Source organism: Dysidea avara, chromosome 1, assembly GCF_963678975.1.
Source record: "Dysidea avara chromosome 1, odDysAvar1.4, whole genome shotgun sequence".
NCBI classification, from domain to species: Eukaryota; Metazoa; Porifera; class Demospongiae; order Dictyoceratida; family Dysideidae; genus Dysidea; species Dysidea avara.
In genome coordinates, this window is record NC_089272.1 from 40,830,367 (window position 1) to 40,845,142 (window position 14,776).

At 38.6% G+C, this 14,776-nt stretch overlaps 1 protein-coding gene and 3 long non-coding RNA genes across 5 annotated transcripts; 2 read left to right on the forward strand and 2 right to left on the reverse strand.

Moving 5' to 3' along the window:
• Positions 1-3,120: 3,120 nt before the first annotated feature.
• Positions 3,121-4,096, reverse strand: LOC136250245 (uncharacterized). The gene is made up of 4 exons (XR_010698465.1): positions 4,060-4,096; positions 3,505-3,566; positions 3,356-3,447; positions 3,121-3,298 (listed from the first exon to the last, which is right to left on the reverse strand). It is a non-coding gene; the product is annotated as an uncharacterized lncRNA (long non-coding RNA).
• A 1,323-nt stretch (positions 4,097-5,419) lies between these two features.
• On the reverse strand, positions 5,420-9,566 carry LOC136264533 (uncharacterized). Its single transcript, XR_010705163.1, has 3 exons — positions 9,397-9,566; positions 5,932-6,018; positions 5,420-5,458 (listed from the first exon to the last, which is right to left on the reverse strand). It is a non-coding gene; the product is annotated as an uncharacterized lncRNA (long non-coding RNA).
• Positions 6,973-11,997, forward strand: LOC136264516 (uncharacterized). Of its 2 annotated transcripts, none has more exons than XM_066059287.1 (3): positions 6,973-8,001; positions 10,833-11,355; positions 11,451-11,997. In XM_066059287.1, the coding sequence occupies exons 2-3, from the start codon at positions 10,878-10,880 to the stop codon at positions 11,921-11,923; spliced, it is 951 nt and encodes a 316-aa protein (XP_065915359.1). In that variant the 5' UTR covers positions 6,973-8,001; positions 10,833-10,877; the 3' UTR covers positions 11,924-11,997. The 2 variants fall into 2 exon arrangements, with proteins under 2 accessions (XP_065915359.1, XP_065915351.1); XM_066059279.1 differs by lacking the exon at positions 6,973-8,001 and adding an exon at positions 9,332-9,787.
• A 275-nt stretch (positions 11,998-12,272) lies between these two features.
• LOC136250253 (uncharacterized) lies at positions 12,273-14,645 on the forward strand. The gene is made up of 3 exons (XR_010698467.1): positions 12,273-12,377; positions 14,301-14,395; positions 14,458-14,645. It is a non-coding gene; the product is annotated as an uncharacterized lncRNA (long non-coding RNA).
• Positions 14,646-14,776: the final 131 nt, after the last annotated feature.

Sequence of the window (14,776 nt, forward strand, 5' to 3'; positions counted from 1 at the left end):
TATGTGTGAGGGGGCATAGGAAAAGGTACCTATAGAGACTTTTTAACTTTTGAGTAAAAGACAGTAAATTTCCGTTTATTATTAGGTAATTATAGTAAATTACATACATTGGGAAATCACACTTGCATTTAAATTCTTCATAACTATGTGAAACAATTGAGCATTGACTTGAAATATGAATAGCTGGTGAGTTGTAGAATTCTTTGATTAGCATAACTCAAATTCCATGTTAACCACTATACGTAGGTTCCTTTTCCTATGCCCCTTCACATATTTAGGAGAGTATCCAACGCCTGTATTGCCCCTTCAAAACGCACTGTGTAATAATTGTGCAACATTGTGTAGCATATCTGAATATTTTAGTATAATTTCAGTAAACTCTAACACATGGCTTCGCCTTGAAAGACTTGTTGATAGGCGTTGATATACCAAAGCGAAGACCTGCAAGCACTTCAAGGCCCTTATAGCTCTTGAAGCAAGTTAACACCTTTGGCGATAACGACTATTGTGTAACATCATTACCAGTGCATTTTGAATGGGTAGTACAGTGTTGGATACTCTCCTAAATATATTTATTATGAACTCTTGCTAGGACTCATAATTAACACGCATTGCTTGAATTATTAGCAACCTGGATGAGCCAAAACTAGTTTAACAAAGTAACTCATGCGTAATTCACCATAGTTTGGCATACATGTAGTAGACGTTCATTGTGTATTTTGGCAGGTTTTGGTCAAAACCCACAATTGATTCTATTGTGACACATGGTGAAATATTGCCGTGATATATCTCCAGGACTTGTCCATTTACATTAACAAACGTAACAGCAACGTTACCTTCTACCACCCATCATCAAAGCATTTAGACATTATGTCTATAAAAGCAATCCAGTGGTAGAACGTTGTATTGGCTGGGGTGATTGACATCTCAGCACGGTGAGGGCTTCAGCCTTCACTGGCTTGGGTGATTAGTCATGCTGGCAGGAGTGCCACGGGCTATTAGCCTGCATTAAAGCATGTGGGCAACTGTGATTTATTGCCCACTAAGAGTGCTTTATTGCACCGCAAAGAGTGATTTATTGTATGATTAAAGCACACTTTGCAGTGCAATAAAGCACTCTTTGTGGGCAATAAAGCACTGTTTGCCCTAGAGTGTACTTTATGAAATTTAAAGTACACTTTTTCCATTGATATCACCCATGCAAGGTTCTATAAGTAACATGATTATGAAAAGATGGTGCCAGAGATACTGAACACGTGCCCCAGCTATCAATTACTAACCCAAAAGTGAGTTAGTCAATATGCTTCTCTTTCAGCTATTTTCAGTCCGTTACACAGTGCTACAAACAAAGAACAGTAGGAGAAGCGCCTCTGCAATAAATCCAGTCACCACAAATATACAGATGATTCGTGCACCCAAACCATCAACTACTGACTGGAAAGTAAGTGGTCATTACGCTTTGCTTTCACCTATTTTCAGCCTGTTATACAGTGATACAAATAATGGACAGTATCAGAAGTGCCTCTGCAATCAATCCAGTCACCATGGAAAATATGGATGATTCTCATTTACAAAGGTTGAGAAGCCATGCATCACACTACTGTGAATTGACACCTTGGGCAGTCGGCAAAAAGAAATGGGAAACAAATAAGGACAAAGGTAAGTCCAAGATGCATGCATTGTACGTACTTCAGTATGCCAAAAGGTACATCTCAAGACGAAATGATGTTGAAGTCTAGCCATTATTGAATTATGCTTGTCTGAAGGCATCAGGATGCAGGGATCACTCCGCCATCCAAATACTATATCTATGCAAAGCATAAAACTTTAGCGCTTGGCGCGCGCAGCGCGCCAAGCGCTAAAGTTTTATGCTTTGCATAGATATAGTATTTGGAAGTTGGAATTAATGAATTCCAATTTGCAAAGTTTATATTTTTAAGTGCTTCCAGTTTTTAATGCGATGGTTACGGTGGTTGCTGTGGCTTATAGGCGATAATTGAAGCCATTGTATACAGACCTTACTGTAAGATTTTCTAGGTTTTCTGTGTGGGTATTGTTTAAAGGAAGCATGCTAAATGCATTATCTACATTACACAGCTACAAGATACAGGCTTTGAGCTGCAGCACTAGCTCCTGCTAAACGTCGAACTATCCTAATAGAACAGTCAGTACAATTATTCATAAAAATGAAGTCATTGTGATTAATGATTTGGCTATAGCTATAACCACAAAATAATATGTTTGGAAGCATGATCATGAAGGCTTGCAATTGCAAGATGTGAAGACAGAGACTAGTCATCTAATCAGCGCTACATTGCTTGCAGTAGCCCAACACTTGCAGCTTCCTGTCAGGATAACTATGCAATTTAAGCGAGGTAGTTTTCAGTGTACATGTAGGACTGTTCAATTTATTGGACCATGTCTTCTCACTGACCAAAGATATATACTGCTGCTCCTGTGTCAAGTTCCATCACTAGGTGATTGCCATTCAGTTATTAAACAGGCACTTTGTAGCTTTCAGGAACTGTTGATGAGACTGAATGTACGTGGATTATGTCGGCAGTGGAATCTTCATCTGAAGGCTCAGTGTTCAGCTGTCGGAGGTCATCATTGTTAATGTGATCCACTCCATCCATTGCATTTGCCAGACTTTGTTTCTGAGGACTCTTTCTTATGACTGTTGTGACTCTGCTGTGTCCTCCTCTTTCCAGGAGCTTTGCTTCTGCCAGCTTTAGCAATGTGGTCTGTGCGAAAGCGCTTGCAATTGTTGCAAACCAACTAAACTACTCCTCGCCATTTGTTACATTTTAAGTTAACGAACAAGATGTATGAATAGATAGTTAACACAGAGCCATAACATGTACAAATTCTAAATATTATATTACAGGCACACATACAGAATATATTGTAAATCAGTTACACACACTTACATCAATAGAAGATTACATCATATGCAATTACAACATTTAAATGTATACAATCACATTGACTATCCTAATGTGTGTGTTACTTTAATTTTAGTTGTCAGTGAAAATCTGGTTTTCCATCTTTTAAACCTAAACGTTAAGATCAGAATACACATAAAACTTGTTTTATGTTGCTTACCCACATACTAGTTGGTCAGATGTAAGGCATAACTACTTGTGGTGTCTCCTCTTCATTGACCTCTCCTTCTCTTATTGACCCCTGCCTCGCACTTGCCTTTTATTTGTCACTTGACATACTAGCAGAGAGTTGATGACGAATAGTGGGCATGTCATCCTACAAATGTTTCAGCAGAGTGACTTTGACTGTTCGTCTAGAGTATTTATGATAGCAAGTGTTTCACAAAATTAATAGTCACTGTATGTGTTACCTCCTTTTTATCCATACTGCTGTCCTGAGATCGACACCATAACCATGAAAATCTTGTTTGAACTTTCTTTGGGCATAAGGTTCTTGTACAAACTAAATGCAGTAAAGACATTACCACAAAGTGCATACTGACACACTGCTATAACATACCGATGGAAGTGGTTGTTGAAATAGTAAAATAGATTGGTGTAGCCAAATGCCAACTGTAATACCTAACACGAAACAGAATTTTTCATACTGTATGTGGCAAGATGTTATACATACATAATATAAAGAACTTCGTGTGGGAGGATCATGCTCATGCACATTACGGGATACTAAGTATTGCAAGATCTAGAGGCTCCCTGCTGTCAGACACCCTGCTATCAGACATCCAGAATGTACCCAGGTATCTTGGGATACTAAGTATTATAGGATCTAGAAGCTTCCCACTATCAGACATCCTGGGATGTACTCAGGTATCTCGGCATACTTAGTATTGTAGGATCTAGTGGATCCATGCTATGAGACATCCTGGGATATACTCAGGTATCTCGGGATACTAAGTATAATGACTTCAGACACACTGATATGAATATTTAAAGTATCCTTTTAGAACTTCATGAGGTGACAAAGTTGCACTAGTTCAAAAGCAGCTCTCAAGATGCATGCTCAACCTCCTCTGGTCCCAGGTCATTGACCATCCTTTCATATTCCCATGCTCACCTGAGCGGTGACCTTCAACTCCTTCACTTTAGTTTAAAAGTATTAGTGTAACTCCTTCACAAAAGTGCACTCTTGTAAGATAGGGTATAGCTACTGTAGATAATGTATATAGGTTTCATCACTTTTGCAGGATTTTATCACTAAAAGCTTGATATATCGGTCATTATGTGATGTATAAGGGTCATTTGTCAATTTAAATATAATGTACCTTGAATAACACCTTCTATGAAATTTTTGAGCCTGGTGGGTGGGTCCTCGCGAAAATAGGTTTTACGTCAATTTTTACAGTAATTCCCCTTTGAAGCATTGTTTTCATGTTTAAATGGTGTGAGATGTCGTAAATGTCACAAAGGAGCTTTAAAATGTGTAACAGAACATGTGGGTGTGTCTTGTGGTCAGAATATGGACTTGAAATTGGGAGCAGATTTCACAGCTATTATTTCCGACTGGATATCAGTTCTGATGTTTGAAACTTATTTAATGGGTAAAGGTACTGTGTGTCTACGCATGCGTGAAAAATTGTGGTCAAGGAGGAGTTTCATTTTGAGATATCGATTTCCGTAAAAATTGCTAGATCTTCCATTCTATCAAGTTACCTTTTAATAGAACACTCCCACAACACATATGTACACCATACACCGACCAACTACCTGACAACATGTTACTATGTGGTTCTGGTCACAAAACATAACCATCGGCATTTCCAAGTACTGCAAGTAGTGATGTTCTATTTGGTTATGAGCAGAGCAGAACTTGGCCTCCTGTCCACCTTATTTGGATGCTATGGGAAGCCATATGAGGCAACTACACAATTTTTTTACACCTTTCACATATATATACAGAAACGAATGTTGTGTGGTGCACTTAATGATAGCTTAATTTACCCAAGCATATTGTATGTTACAAAGGTATGTTTCTTATGTGAAGCCATATAGTTTCATTTGATTAACCATCGTGATTATTATATATACAAGTAGATCGATCACTATTAAGTATTATAATGCACATCGTACTGTTTTTTTTTAATCACTTAATATTATAAGAAGTACGTACGAATGTATTATGCATCACTACACTATTATGTCACAATATTGATAATGAACAGATCTGGTGATGACAAACTTGGCACGACCACTGCATCAATACACCTCCATCGAAGAGACACTACTTCAAAGTTATTTAGTGTGCAACGGATTAGGTAAAACAAGTAAGTGTAAAAGAGGGACTCACTATGTACGATAGCACATCCACTCAATAGCACACTCAATCATTGTGTCATGGAGAAGTGGTAGATACAAAAAAGGCTTGGTTGATACCAACATTTCGTTGCTACGTATATGGAATACATTCAGAAGCAACGACATGCTTGTAACAAGCAACCCTAAGTGATGAATCTCATCTGTAAGTAAAAGAGATATAAATAATATAGTCCACTGGAGTGTATGCATGTGTGTGTTGTGTGTGTGTAGATATGTGTGCGCATGTGTGTAGTGTGTGTGTGCATGCGTGAATGTAGTGTGGTATGTGTAGTGCATGTGTGTGTGTGTGTGTGTGTGTGTGTGTGTGTGTGTGTGTGTGTGTGTGTGTGTGTGTGTGTGTGTGTGTAGTGTGTATGTGTACATGTACATGTATAGTGTGCGTGTGTGTAATATGTGTGTCTTTCTAGTTGGGTGTGTGTTATGTGCGTGTGATGTGGTGTGGTGTGTGTTGGGTCATGTAAGTGTGTATACAGTATGTATGCATGAATTTGTGTCTGTAGTATGTGTACATGCAAGTGTCTCTAGATATTAATGTGTACCAAAAATTATATTTTACAATAGCTCATACACTGTATTCTAACATGTATGTTATATGTTACAATAATATATGTACCTTTCAATATAGTTGCTGCTTGAAATCATTGTAGCACTGTCAGACATACACATATTTATCAGATAATTTTTTTTTACAGCAATGAATCTGTAATAAGGAGTGACAAAGCCACGTGAAATCCTGACACACAATAACACAATAGTGTGATATAGTGAGGGGAAGGGCATCACGACACACAATAACATAGTGAGGGTAGGGGCATCACAACACACAATATTACGATAGTGTAACATAGTAAGGGGAGGGGCATCACAACACACAGTAATACAGTAGTGTAACATAGTGAGGGTAGGGGCATCACAACACATAATAATACAATATTGTAACATAGTGAGGGTAGGGGCATCACGACACACAATAATACAATAGTGTAACATAGTGAGGGCAGGGGCATCACGACACACAATAATACAATAGTGTAACATAGTGAGGGTAGGGGCATCACGACAGACAATAATACAATAGAGTAACATAGTGAGGGTAGGGGCATCACAAAACACAATAATACAATAGTGTAACATAGTGAGGGTAGGGGCATCATGACACACAATAATATAATAGTGTAACATAGTGAGGGTAGGGGCATCACGACACACAGTAATACAATAGACAATAATACAATAGTGTATCACAACACACAATAATACAATAGTGTAACATAGTGAGGGCAGGGGCATCACAACACACAATAATACAATAGTGTAACATAGTGAGGGCAGGGGCATCACAACACAAAATAATACAATAGTGTAACATAGTGAGGGTAGGGGCATTACGACAGACAATAATACAATAGTGTAACATAGTGAGGGTAGGGGCATCACGACGCACAATAATACAATAGTGTAACATAGTGAGGGTAGGGGCATCACGACGCACAATAATACAATAGTGTAACATAGTGAGGGGAGGGGCATCACGACGCACAATAATACAATAGCGTAACATAGTGAGGGGAGGGGCATCACGACGCACAATAATACAATAGCGTAACATAGTGAGGGGAGGGGTATCATAGCTTCACAACTAAGGGGTGGGAGACATATACACAAAATCATATGGTACTACTGTGTTTTATTGAGTACTTTATGGTTGCATGCATGTCCACTAGGCCAAGCCGTAGAAAATTTCTATGATGTATTATGTGGCCATTGCAAAGTGGCATTAATTTAGTGCAGTGTGAAACGTGTCTATTTTAACTAGTAGTGTTACATAAAAAATCTGACTGGTTATTGGCAAACCATATATCGTCCGCATTTTTGCATATCGCTATCAGATCGTCACCAAAACAGACATGTTTAAGTGCAACAAATAATGTTTGCAAATGCATTTTCTGCAATGCAATTATCTTTGGCTGATTGCAAAATTCTAGCTTCACTTTGATTTTCGCCTTGACCAAGGATGAACACTAGAGTACAGGATATATTGGAGTGCCACCTTGATATAGGCCTGTCAAGGCTAAAATTAATTTATTGCTAAAGCTATAGAACTTTGTTACGATCAAGGGTGTAGGCAGTGGGGGGTTCGGATGAACCCCCCTTTCAGAAGCAGAATTTCTTAAAAATTAAAAATCACACCAAATCTTACAGCCCTGTAGCTCTCCGGTAGCTATTTGCCCACTGGTGCTCCTTTGTACTACTCTTGAGGGTCACATCACATTAATGCTGAACCATATCTATTGCATCACATGATCAATTGTGTACGTGATGCATGGTTGAAATGGCGTTAGTGAAATGGCGAAGGACTGTTCTATGGTTTATTACAAGGCAGAACTTGAGTGGTCGTGTTATACATGTGTCAGGTTAGCACAAACTGTGAATTGTTGATGTATATTTACCTGATGAATGATTTGTTTATTTGGTAAATGTTGTGGGCACATGATGTCTCCAACATACTGGAGTACAAGCCATGTCTGAAGTTACTGACCATCAACAGCTGGATCAGCTGAGAGCTGAGAATAATGTTTAGCTGGAAAAAAGTATTGCCAACTAAGGGACTCGAGTGTGGAGGGCTTCCGTGCACTAGGAAATTGAAGTTGGCTGTCAGTATGCTGTCTGGAAGTAAAGATAAGTTAGTTTTACAATAGGCTTATAGTTTCTATAGCTGCATAAACAGCAGTGTGTAGGTTTTAGCTAGTTAGATGCACAAACAGCACCTTTTAATCTTACTGCCTAAGGGCATATTTTGTGTATGCACTATTTTAGTAACATGGTCTAGGGGAAGCACCCAGGCCTTCCTCTTAAGACATTCCACTTTAAATCCGAACCTCCTTCAAAAAAATCCTGGCTACGCCCCTGATGATGCTTACAATAAAACCTAACAGTACACATTTAAACAGTATGCTTAGTAAGGACAAGCTCTCAGCTCAAAAGTTATATACAACTATTGATACATTTAGAACAATTTAAATGTACTTTACAAAAATGTACTAAATTCAAGAGTCAAGTGCAACTTTTAGTGAAAGTCAGAAGTCAAAGCATATTTTTTGAGGTTGACCACTTTGACTGAGGATGAACATAGGAGTACAGGATATGTTGGTGTGGCACCCCCTCACTGTTTATATATATATATAACTAGGCACGAAGGTGTTTTAGTATTACGAAAACACTCTCCAACAAATCTGTGTGACACTATCTTTCAAGTTAAGCACAAGAGTGCTGTCTTAAAACATCATATTGCATCTTAGCTACCTGTCACTTGATGCAGTGGTTATTCAAACATTTATAAGTATTCTCCACTAATTTGCAGTGGTGTTTTAGTAGATCAAAATATCAAGGTAGTGTTACTTGTAATATTGTAGAATGAATAGACCGTATTCTAAATGATGTCACACGGATTTTCTATTTGGGGGATTCTTATATTTTCGAGTATTATCACCAATGGCGATCGAGATTTCAAAGATTGATATAGAAGCTAACAAACTAGATATCGAGGCGAAATTACCAGGTTTGGTTATTACAGCAAAGAAACAATAGTTTTTCTTCTAAACTTTGAAAACCAGCTGAAAATTTTTAACCTGGCATTAGAGAATAGATTTTATACCCTTATAATTGTACCTGTTAGTTTTAGGTCAATATCTTCTTCCAGGGTTGAATAGCGATTTGAATATTATTAAGCCCCATTGGAACTCTCACTCGAAATGGTTAGAATACCCCAAATAGCCACAGCCATGTTATTTTGTGACGTCATTTGGAATACGGTCTATTGTGGCACTGTTCAAGTGTGATGGTACAGCATTTAATCAAGAAAAAATTTCCTGACCTTATACTTTATGTATAATTGACACATTTAATTCAGCAGGTGGCTACATTAGGCAGGTCACAATTGACATTCTTCATAAGAATGGTCAGCTAGACATATTCTGGGACCATCACATAGTGTTCTGTGCCATCCCTCCCCATTGTTAAATAGACTACCGACTACCCAGCTTGCCAGTGCTAGGACAGCCGTGTATCATCCCCATACCTTTCGCGTTCCAGTCAAAATGTAGCACGCGCTTCTTTTCTCCCGTTAGCGTACGCAAATACATGTCTTATCACCATTCGCCACTATATACTCCTCTGACAGCAACCTCTCGTCCACTGTTGTCACAAAGTACACCCCAATGTAAGCGCCTGGCATGAAAAAAGGGCGGATTGTCGTTTGATAAAACATTTTAAATCGATCGATGGAACAAAAATAAGATGGCGTTGAGAGAATGCTGAAACTTTACTAAGGAAAAGCCAGTCGTGTTTCATTGTCAGCTGAAAGTAAATCACCGATAAACACCTCTGCTGTGATAATGATTTGTTTAAACCCAGACTCGAATAGATTTGACGTCACCAGGTGGATCTACCAGCAACTTCAAGCCAAAATGGTATGTTTTTTTTAAAATTCATAGCCAGGTGTTAACCCCTCGTAATCGCTACACTTTATGCAGAAGTATGGTATATACGGTGTGCTTTAGGTCCTACACCCAGACCCAAAGGTGTAACCCTCGCGTATGGAAAGTTCCCCAATGGGTGCCTATACTTTGGCCATCGATTTTTTTAAATAGCTCATGACCTAGGATTTCCGGTAACGCCCTCTGCAGGGTAATTCGATCGGATTCAGTAGCCCTATCAGCCATATGGTTAAGCAAATGCAGTTTATCTGATGCCTGTCACAGCACGTAGGCTATTTATACCTTGTGTGCAGTAGCTAATAGACCTCTACTAGACCTCAAACCATACTTTCAAATACAATACACATTATGCTCCTTCTTTGTTCAACCTGTAACATTCTTTGTTAGTTACTGGATTTGACACTTAAGTATGCTTAGCTATATATTCCGGCACAGTATAGAAACTTGTGGTTAGTGGGTACTAGAAGAAAGAACTAAACTGGCAAGCAGCCATATAGTTCTTAATTACCTAGCTAAACCTCTATGTCAGAGTAGCTAGCTAACTACGTGTCAAATCTAGTATCTAATAAAGAATGCTGCAGGTCGAACAAAGAAGGAGCATAATGTGTATTGTATTTGAAAGTATGGTTTGAGGTCTAGTAGAGGTAGCTAGTAGCTACTGCACACAAGGTATAAATAGCCTACGTGCTGTGACAGGCATCAGATAAACTGCATTTGCGTAACCATATGGCTGATAGGGTTACTCAATCCGATCGAATTACCCTGCAGAAGGGAGAACAGCAAGCTGATGTGTTCATGCATCAAGTGACTACTGAAAATCTCCGCCGCTTGTTTCAGGTTAGCTATAGCTAGCTAACAGAGGGACGTGGATCTACCTTGCAGGATTGCTATGGCTAGCTATATCATAGCTATACGTACAGTGTATAATGGTGTTTTTTATTTTTTATATATTTTTTTTGTTTTAAACTAGCTATAGCTAAGTACTTCATAGATTGCATTTTTTTCCTTTCACATACAGGTTGACCCTTCAGTTGTCTTCTTGAAGGACAGTATTGACGAATCGATGTATTTTCCAAGTGAGAATGGGACCTTTAACCTGTCTCAAGAAGGTGTGATGCCCTTTTCAACTCTACTGGTGGAAGGCAGGAACTGGACAGAGGGCCGTACCAGGACCCCAACTGGGACCCCATCTTTCCATGTCCAGTCTTTAAACAGCAGCAACAGCAGTATACCCGGGACCAATCCACCTGTACATGTACTTGCATCGTCCACTCCCTACCAGGGGTCATCTAACTCTATGTTCAGATCGGTGGTGGCAAGGCGTCCTCCACCATCTTCCACTGTGAAACTGGTGCAAGCCAAGCTAACAAAGAACGGCAGGACAATAAGGTTTCATGATAAAGCCCAGATATTTGTGAATATCACAGAATCTACAGCTCACACTGAGTTTATATTGGCTGCGATACAACAAAAGTGGGGATCGGATCACGTTATTGTGACAAATAATGGCCTAAAAATTGAAAATTCATCTGCCACTCAAGGTAGCTAGCTGTATGTAAAAGCAATGTGCATATACTGTACACAGTAACAATACAGGACTTGTGGTTTACCGTATGTATAACTTTATCATTTTCAGGGTTAGCTTTCTGGAAGGCACCCAGAAGGAAATTATATGTCATGACACAGAGGGATCTCAATATGATTCAAGATGATGCTGACGATGACATTGACGAAGAGCTGGCACCTCGTGCTGCCAAAAGGATCAAAAATGAACTGAGGGATATGAGGGATGAGTTTAGAGGCTTAAGATCAATCATTGAAAGGACATTGCCAATCTCATTAAGGGACAAATTGAAAGATATATTAAAATGTTGTATATGTCAGGTGGTCCCGATAAGGCCACCGATGGTTGTATCAATGTGCTGCAAGTCAATCGTAGGATGTGAACAATGTGTTCAGCAGTTGCTGGCAACCAGTCATTCAGCAAATTGCCCGCTGTGCAGGGACACGGACTTTGAGACTGTCAAAGTTCTCGGTCTTGATGGCTTGATTACTGCTGTAAGCAGTTACTTAGAAGATGAGACTGACACTGCTGGAGATGAGAGTTGACCAAAGTTAAACTGTATAGCTAGCTAGTAGTTTGTTGTAACCTTCTTCATTATTATAATTACAGGTATATTTCACTTGAATTAATATTTGTTATTGTAGTCATTGTAGCTATCTAGCTACATTGCTCATATTATTTATTATTTGTATTGTAAGTGATCACATGCAATCTTTAAATTGACATTAAATTTAAAACAAACAAGTTGAAAGTCAAGGAGAGGATGGGGATGGGGTTTAGAGAAACTAAAATAAAACTAGATGATATCTGGCTGTATATGACTGTTGACATGAAAGTGCTTATAATACAGGTTACGTAGCAACGCGCATGATCAACCAAGTCTCACGATCACGTGACAAATTCAAAATTATAGCGGTTTTCACGAGTGATCCGGCATGACTGGAGAAGAAGCAGTGAAGATTTGCAACAGACATGGACCATGGGCTATGAAATACACTAGTAAGTGTTCCGTATTCTACAGTATATGCATATACATGCACGCATGTTCCCAAGCTACGTAGCTAGCTAACCAACCAGGACTGAAGGCTGCAGAGCTCAGTTGCCGTGTCATGTGTATCTATAGCTAGCTAGCTAAGTACAAATGTGAATTTATTTGTCAAATCCCCTAGTGTCAAGGGAGAAAGGCTACGTAAAGTAAAAAAACAAGTGGAAAAAATATTTTAGATGGAAGACATTCAAAACAATTAGACCAGACCTCAAACAATGGAAGTGACCAGTGCTAATTATAACCAGTGCTACCACATTGACTTCTAAAATAAATTGCCAGAACAACAACAACAACAACAAAAAACCACTCCTTTTTCTATTATGCAATCCATGTGGTACATAAATATAACTTCTATTGTTCAACCAACCATTGTACCATTTAACCAGTGTGGTTTTGTTTCATTTGGGATTACCATATGTGTGCATCGAACCACTGGACTGAACTATACTATGACCACCCTTCTATTTCCATTCTGCAATCCATGTGGTACATATATATTTTATTTTATTTCGATTGTTTAACAATTGCAGTGTGATAGTGCCATGTATCATGTGTGTGTGTGTGTGTGTGTGTGTGTGTGTGTGTGTGTGTGTGTGTGTGTGTGTGTGTGTGTGCGTGCAAGTACGGCAAACATGTGGAGAGTGTGTGAAAAAGGGGGGGGGAGGGGGGAATCATGACTAGCACAAGTAAAGTACCGGTGGAGGAGAGGATATATAGTTTGTGCAGTGCATCAAAAGGTGCATACAACCACTTTATGGCTATAATTATATGATCGTTTTACAATCATATCGCTTCATACGTCCAAACAATTTCAAATCTAGCCAGGCTTGTAGTCAGTGTAGCTATACAGCCAGACCATATGACAATTATATGATACTTTTATTAATTAATTTAAAAATAATTTTCCTTTGTCTTCCCCAGTATATCGTCTGCTATATAGTTATTAGCCAGTTGATTTATTTTTGTTTATTCATTTTTTTGTTTAAAAAAAAATTTATCGATTTGACAGTTATGGTACAGCTACAAGCTAACAATACATGCAGTTGATATATAGATAGCTAGATTGTGGTGTAGATGAAATGTACAAGTCGTGCATGTTGTCTCAGTCGAAATTAAAGCAGGCAGGATACTTTTTTTTTTAGATGGAAGACATGCAAAACAATTAGACCAAGCCTCAAACAATGGAAGTGACCAGTGCTAATTATAACCATTGCTACCACATTGGCTTCTAAATTAAACAGCCAGACACACACACAAAAAAAACCACTCCTTTTTCTATTATGCAATCCATGTGGTACATAAATATAACTTCTATTGTTCAACCAACCATTGTACCATTTAACCAGTGTGGTTTTGTTTCATTTGGGATTACCATATGTGTGCATCGAACCACTGGACTGAACTATACTATGACCACCCTTCTATTTTCATTCTGCAATCCATGTGGTACATATATATTTTATTTAATTTCGATTGTTTAACAATTGCAGTGTGATTGTGCCATGTATCATGTGTGTGTGTGTGTGTGTGTGCGTGCGTGCGTGTGTGTGTATGTGTGTGTGTGTGTGTGTGTGTGTGCATGTGTGTGTGTGTGTGTGTGTGTGTGTGTGTATCATGATCATGTAGCTGCTAGACAAATAATAGGGGCACATGACACCTCACTAGCCAATATGACTATAACCCTGGGCATTGGGGAGGAGGCATTGGTAGTTTATGTAACATGACCCAGGCACTCAGTATTCCCAGAGTGCCTTTGCACTGATACTCTATAGCACCATGTAACTATAGATTCCCTGTAGACATAATTAAACATTACATTATATTTGTTTTATTCTTCTAGATGAATTAACAATATTACTTTATTTTTTTTATAGATAGCTAATTAACCATAAGATTACAACCTGCTCATGGATTGCTTTACATTGTATCAAGAGAAAATTAAAGTGTAGCTGTACAGAAGGAGACCAAAGTGAGTAGTAGTGATTAGCATACGGGCTGTGTTTTATTTGCTTATGCTTGCTGTTGTTACAGGCTACTGGCCTAAAACACATGGATACAATTAACTCACATGGATGCAATTAACTGTAGTTATAATTATATATAGCTAATGATGTTAAAAATATTACCATTTTTTTGTTGTGTGTGTATGTGTGTGTATGTGTACATATGTGTGTGTACAGATGTATACAGTTTCACTGTAGCTACATAAGAAGCTAATTGAAGTGTATTTTTTGTTGCACCTATAAATGTCAAGCCCCACCCCCAGTAGGGTGGATATAGTGGGGATTTGATGAAGTGGAAAGTCAAATTCTCCTACCTAGCTGGGACGAATTATATAATTATTAGGTCA

Bases quoted from the DNA above. Each gene is read 5' to 3' on its own strand.
- LOC136264516 (XM_066059279.1), top strand. From the start codon at position 9,713: ATGATTTGTTTAAACCCAGACTCGAATAGATTTGACGTCACCAGGTGG. The intron at 9,788-10,832 runs GTATGTTTTTTT...TTTCACATACAG, and splicing joins AGCAACTTCAAGCCAAAATG to GTTGACCCTTCAGTTGTCTT. The intron at 11,356-11,450 runs GTAGCTAGCTGT...TATCATTTTCAG, and splicing joins AAATTCATCTGCCACTCAAG to GGTTAGCTTTCTGGAAGGCA.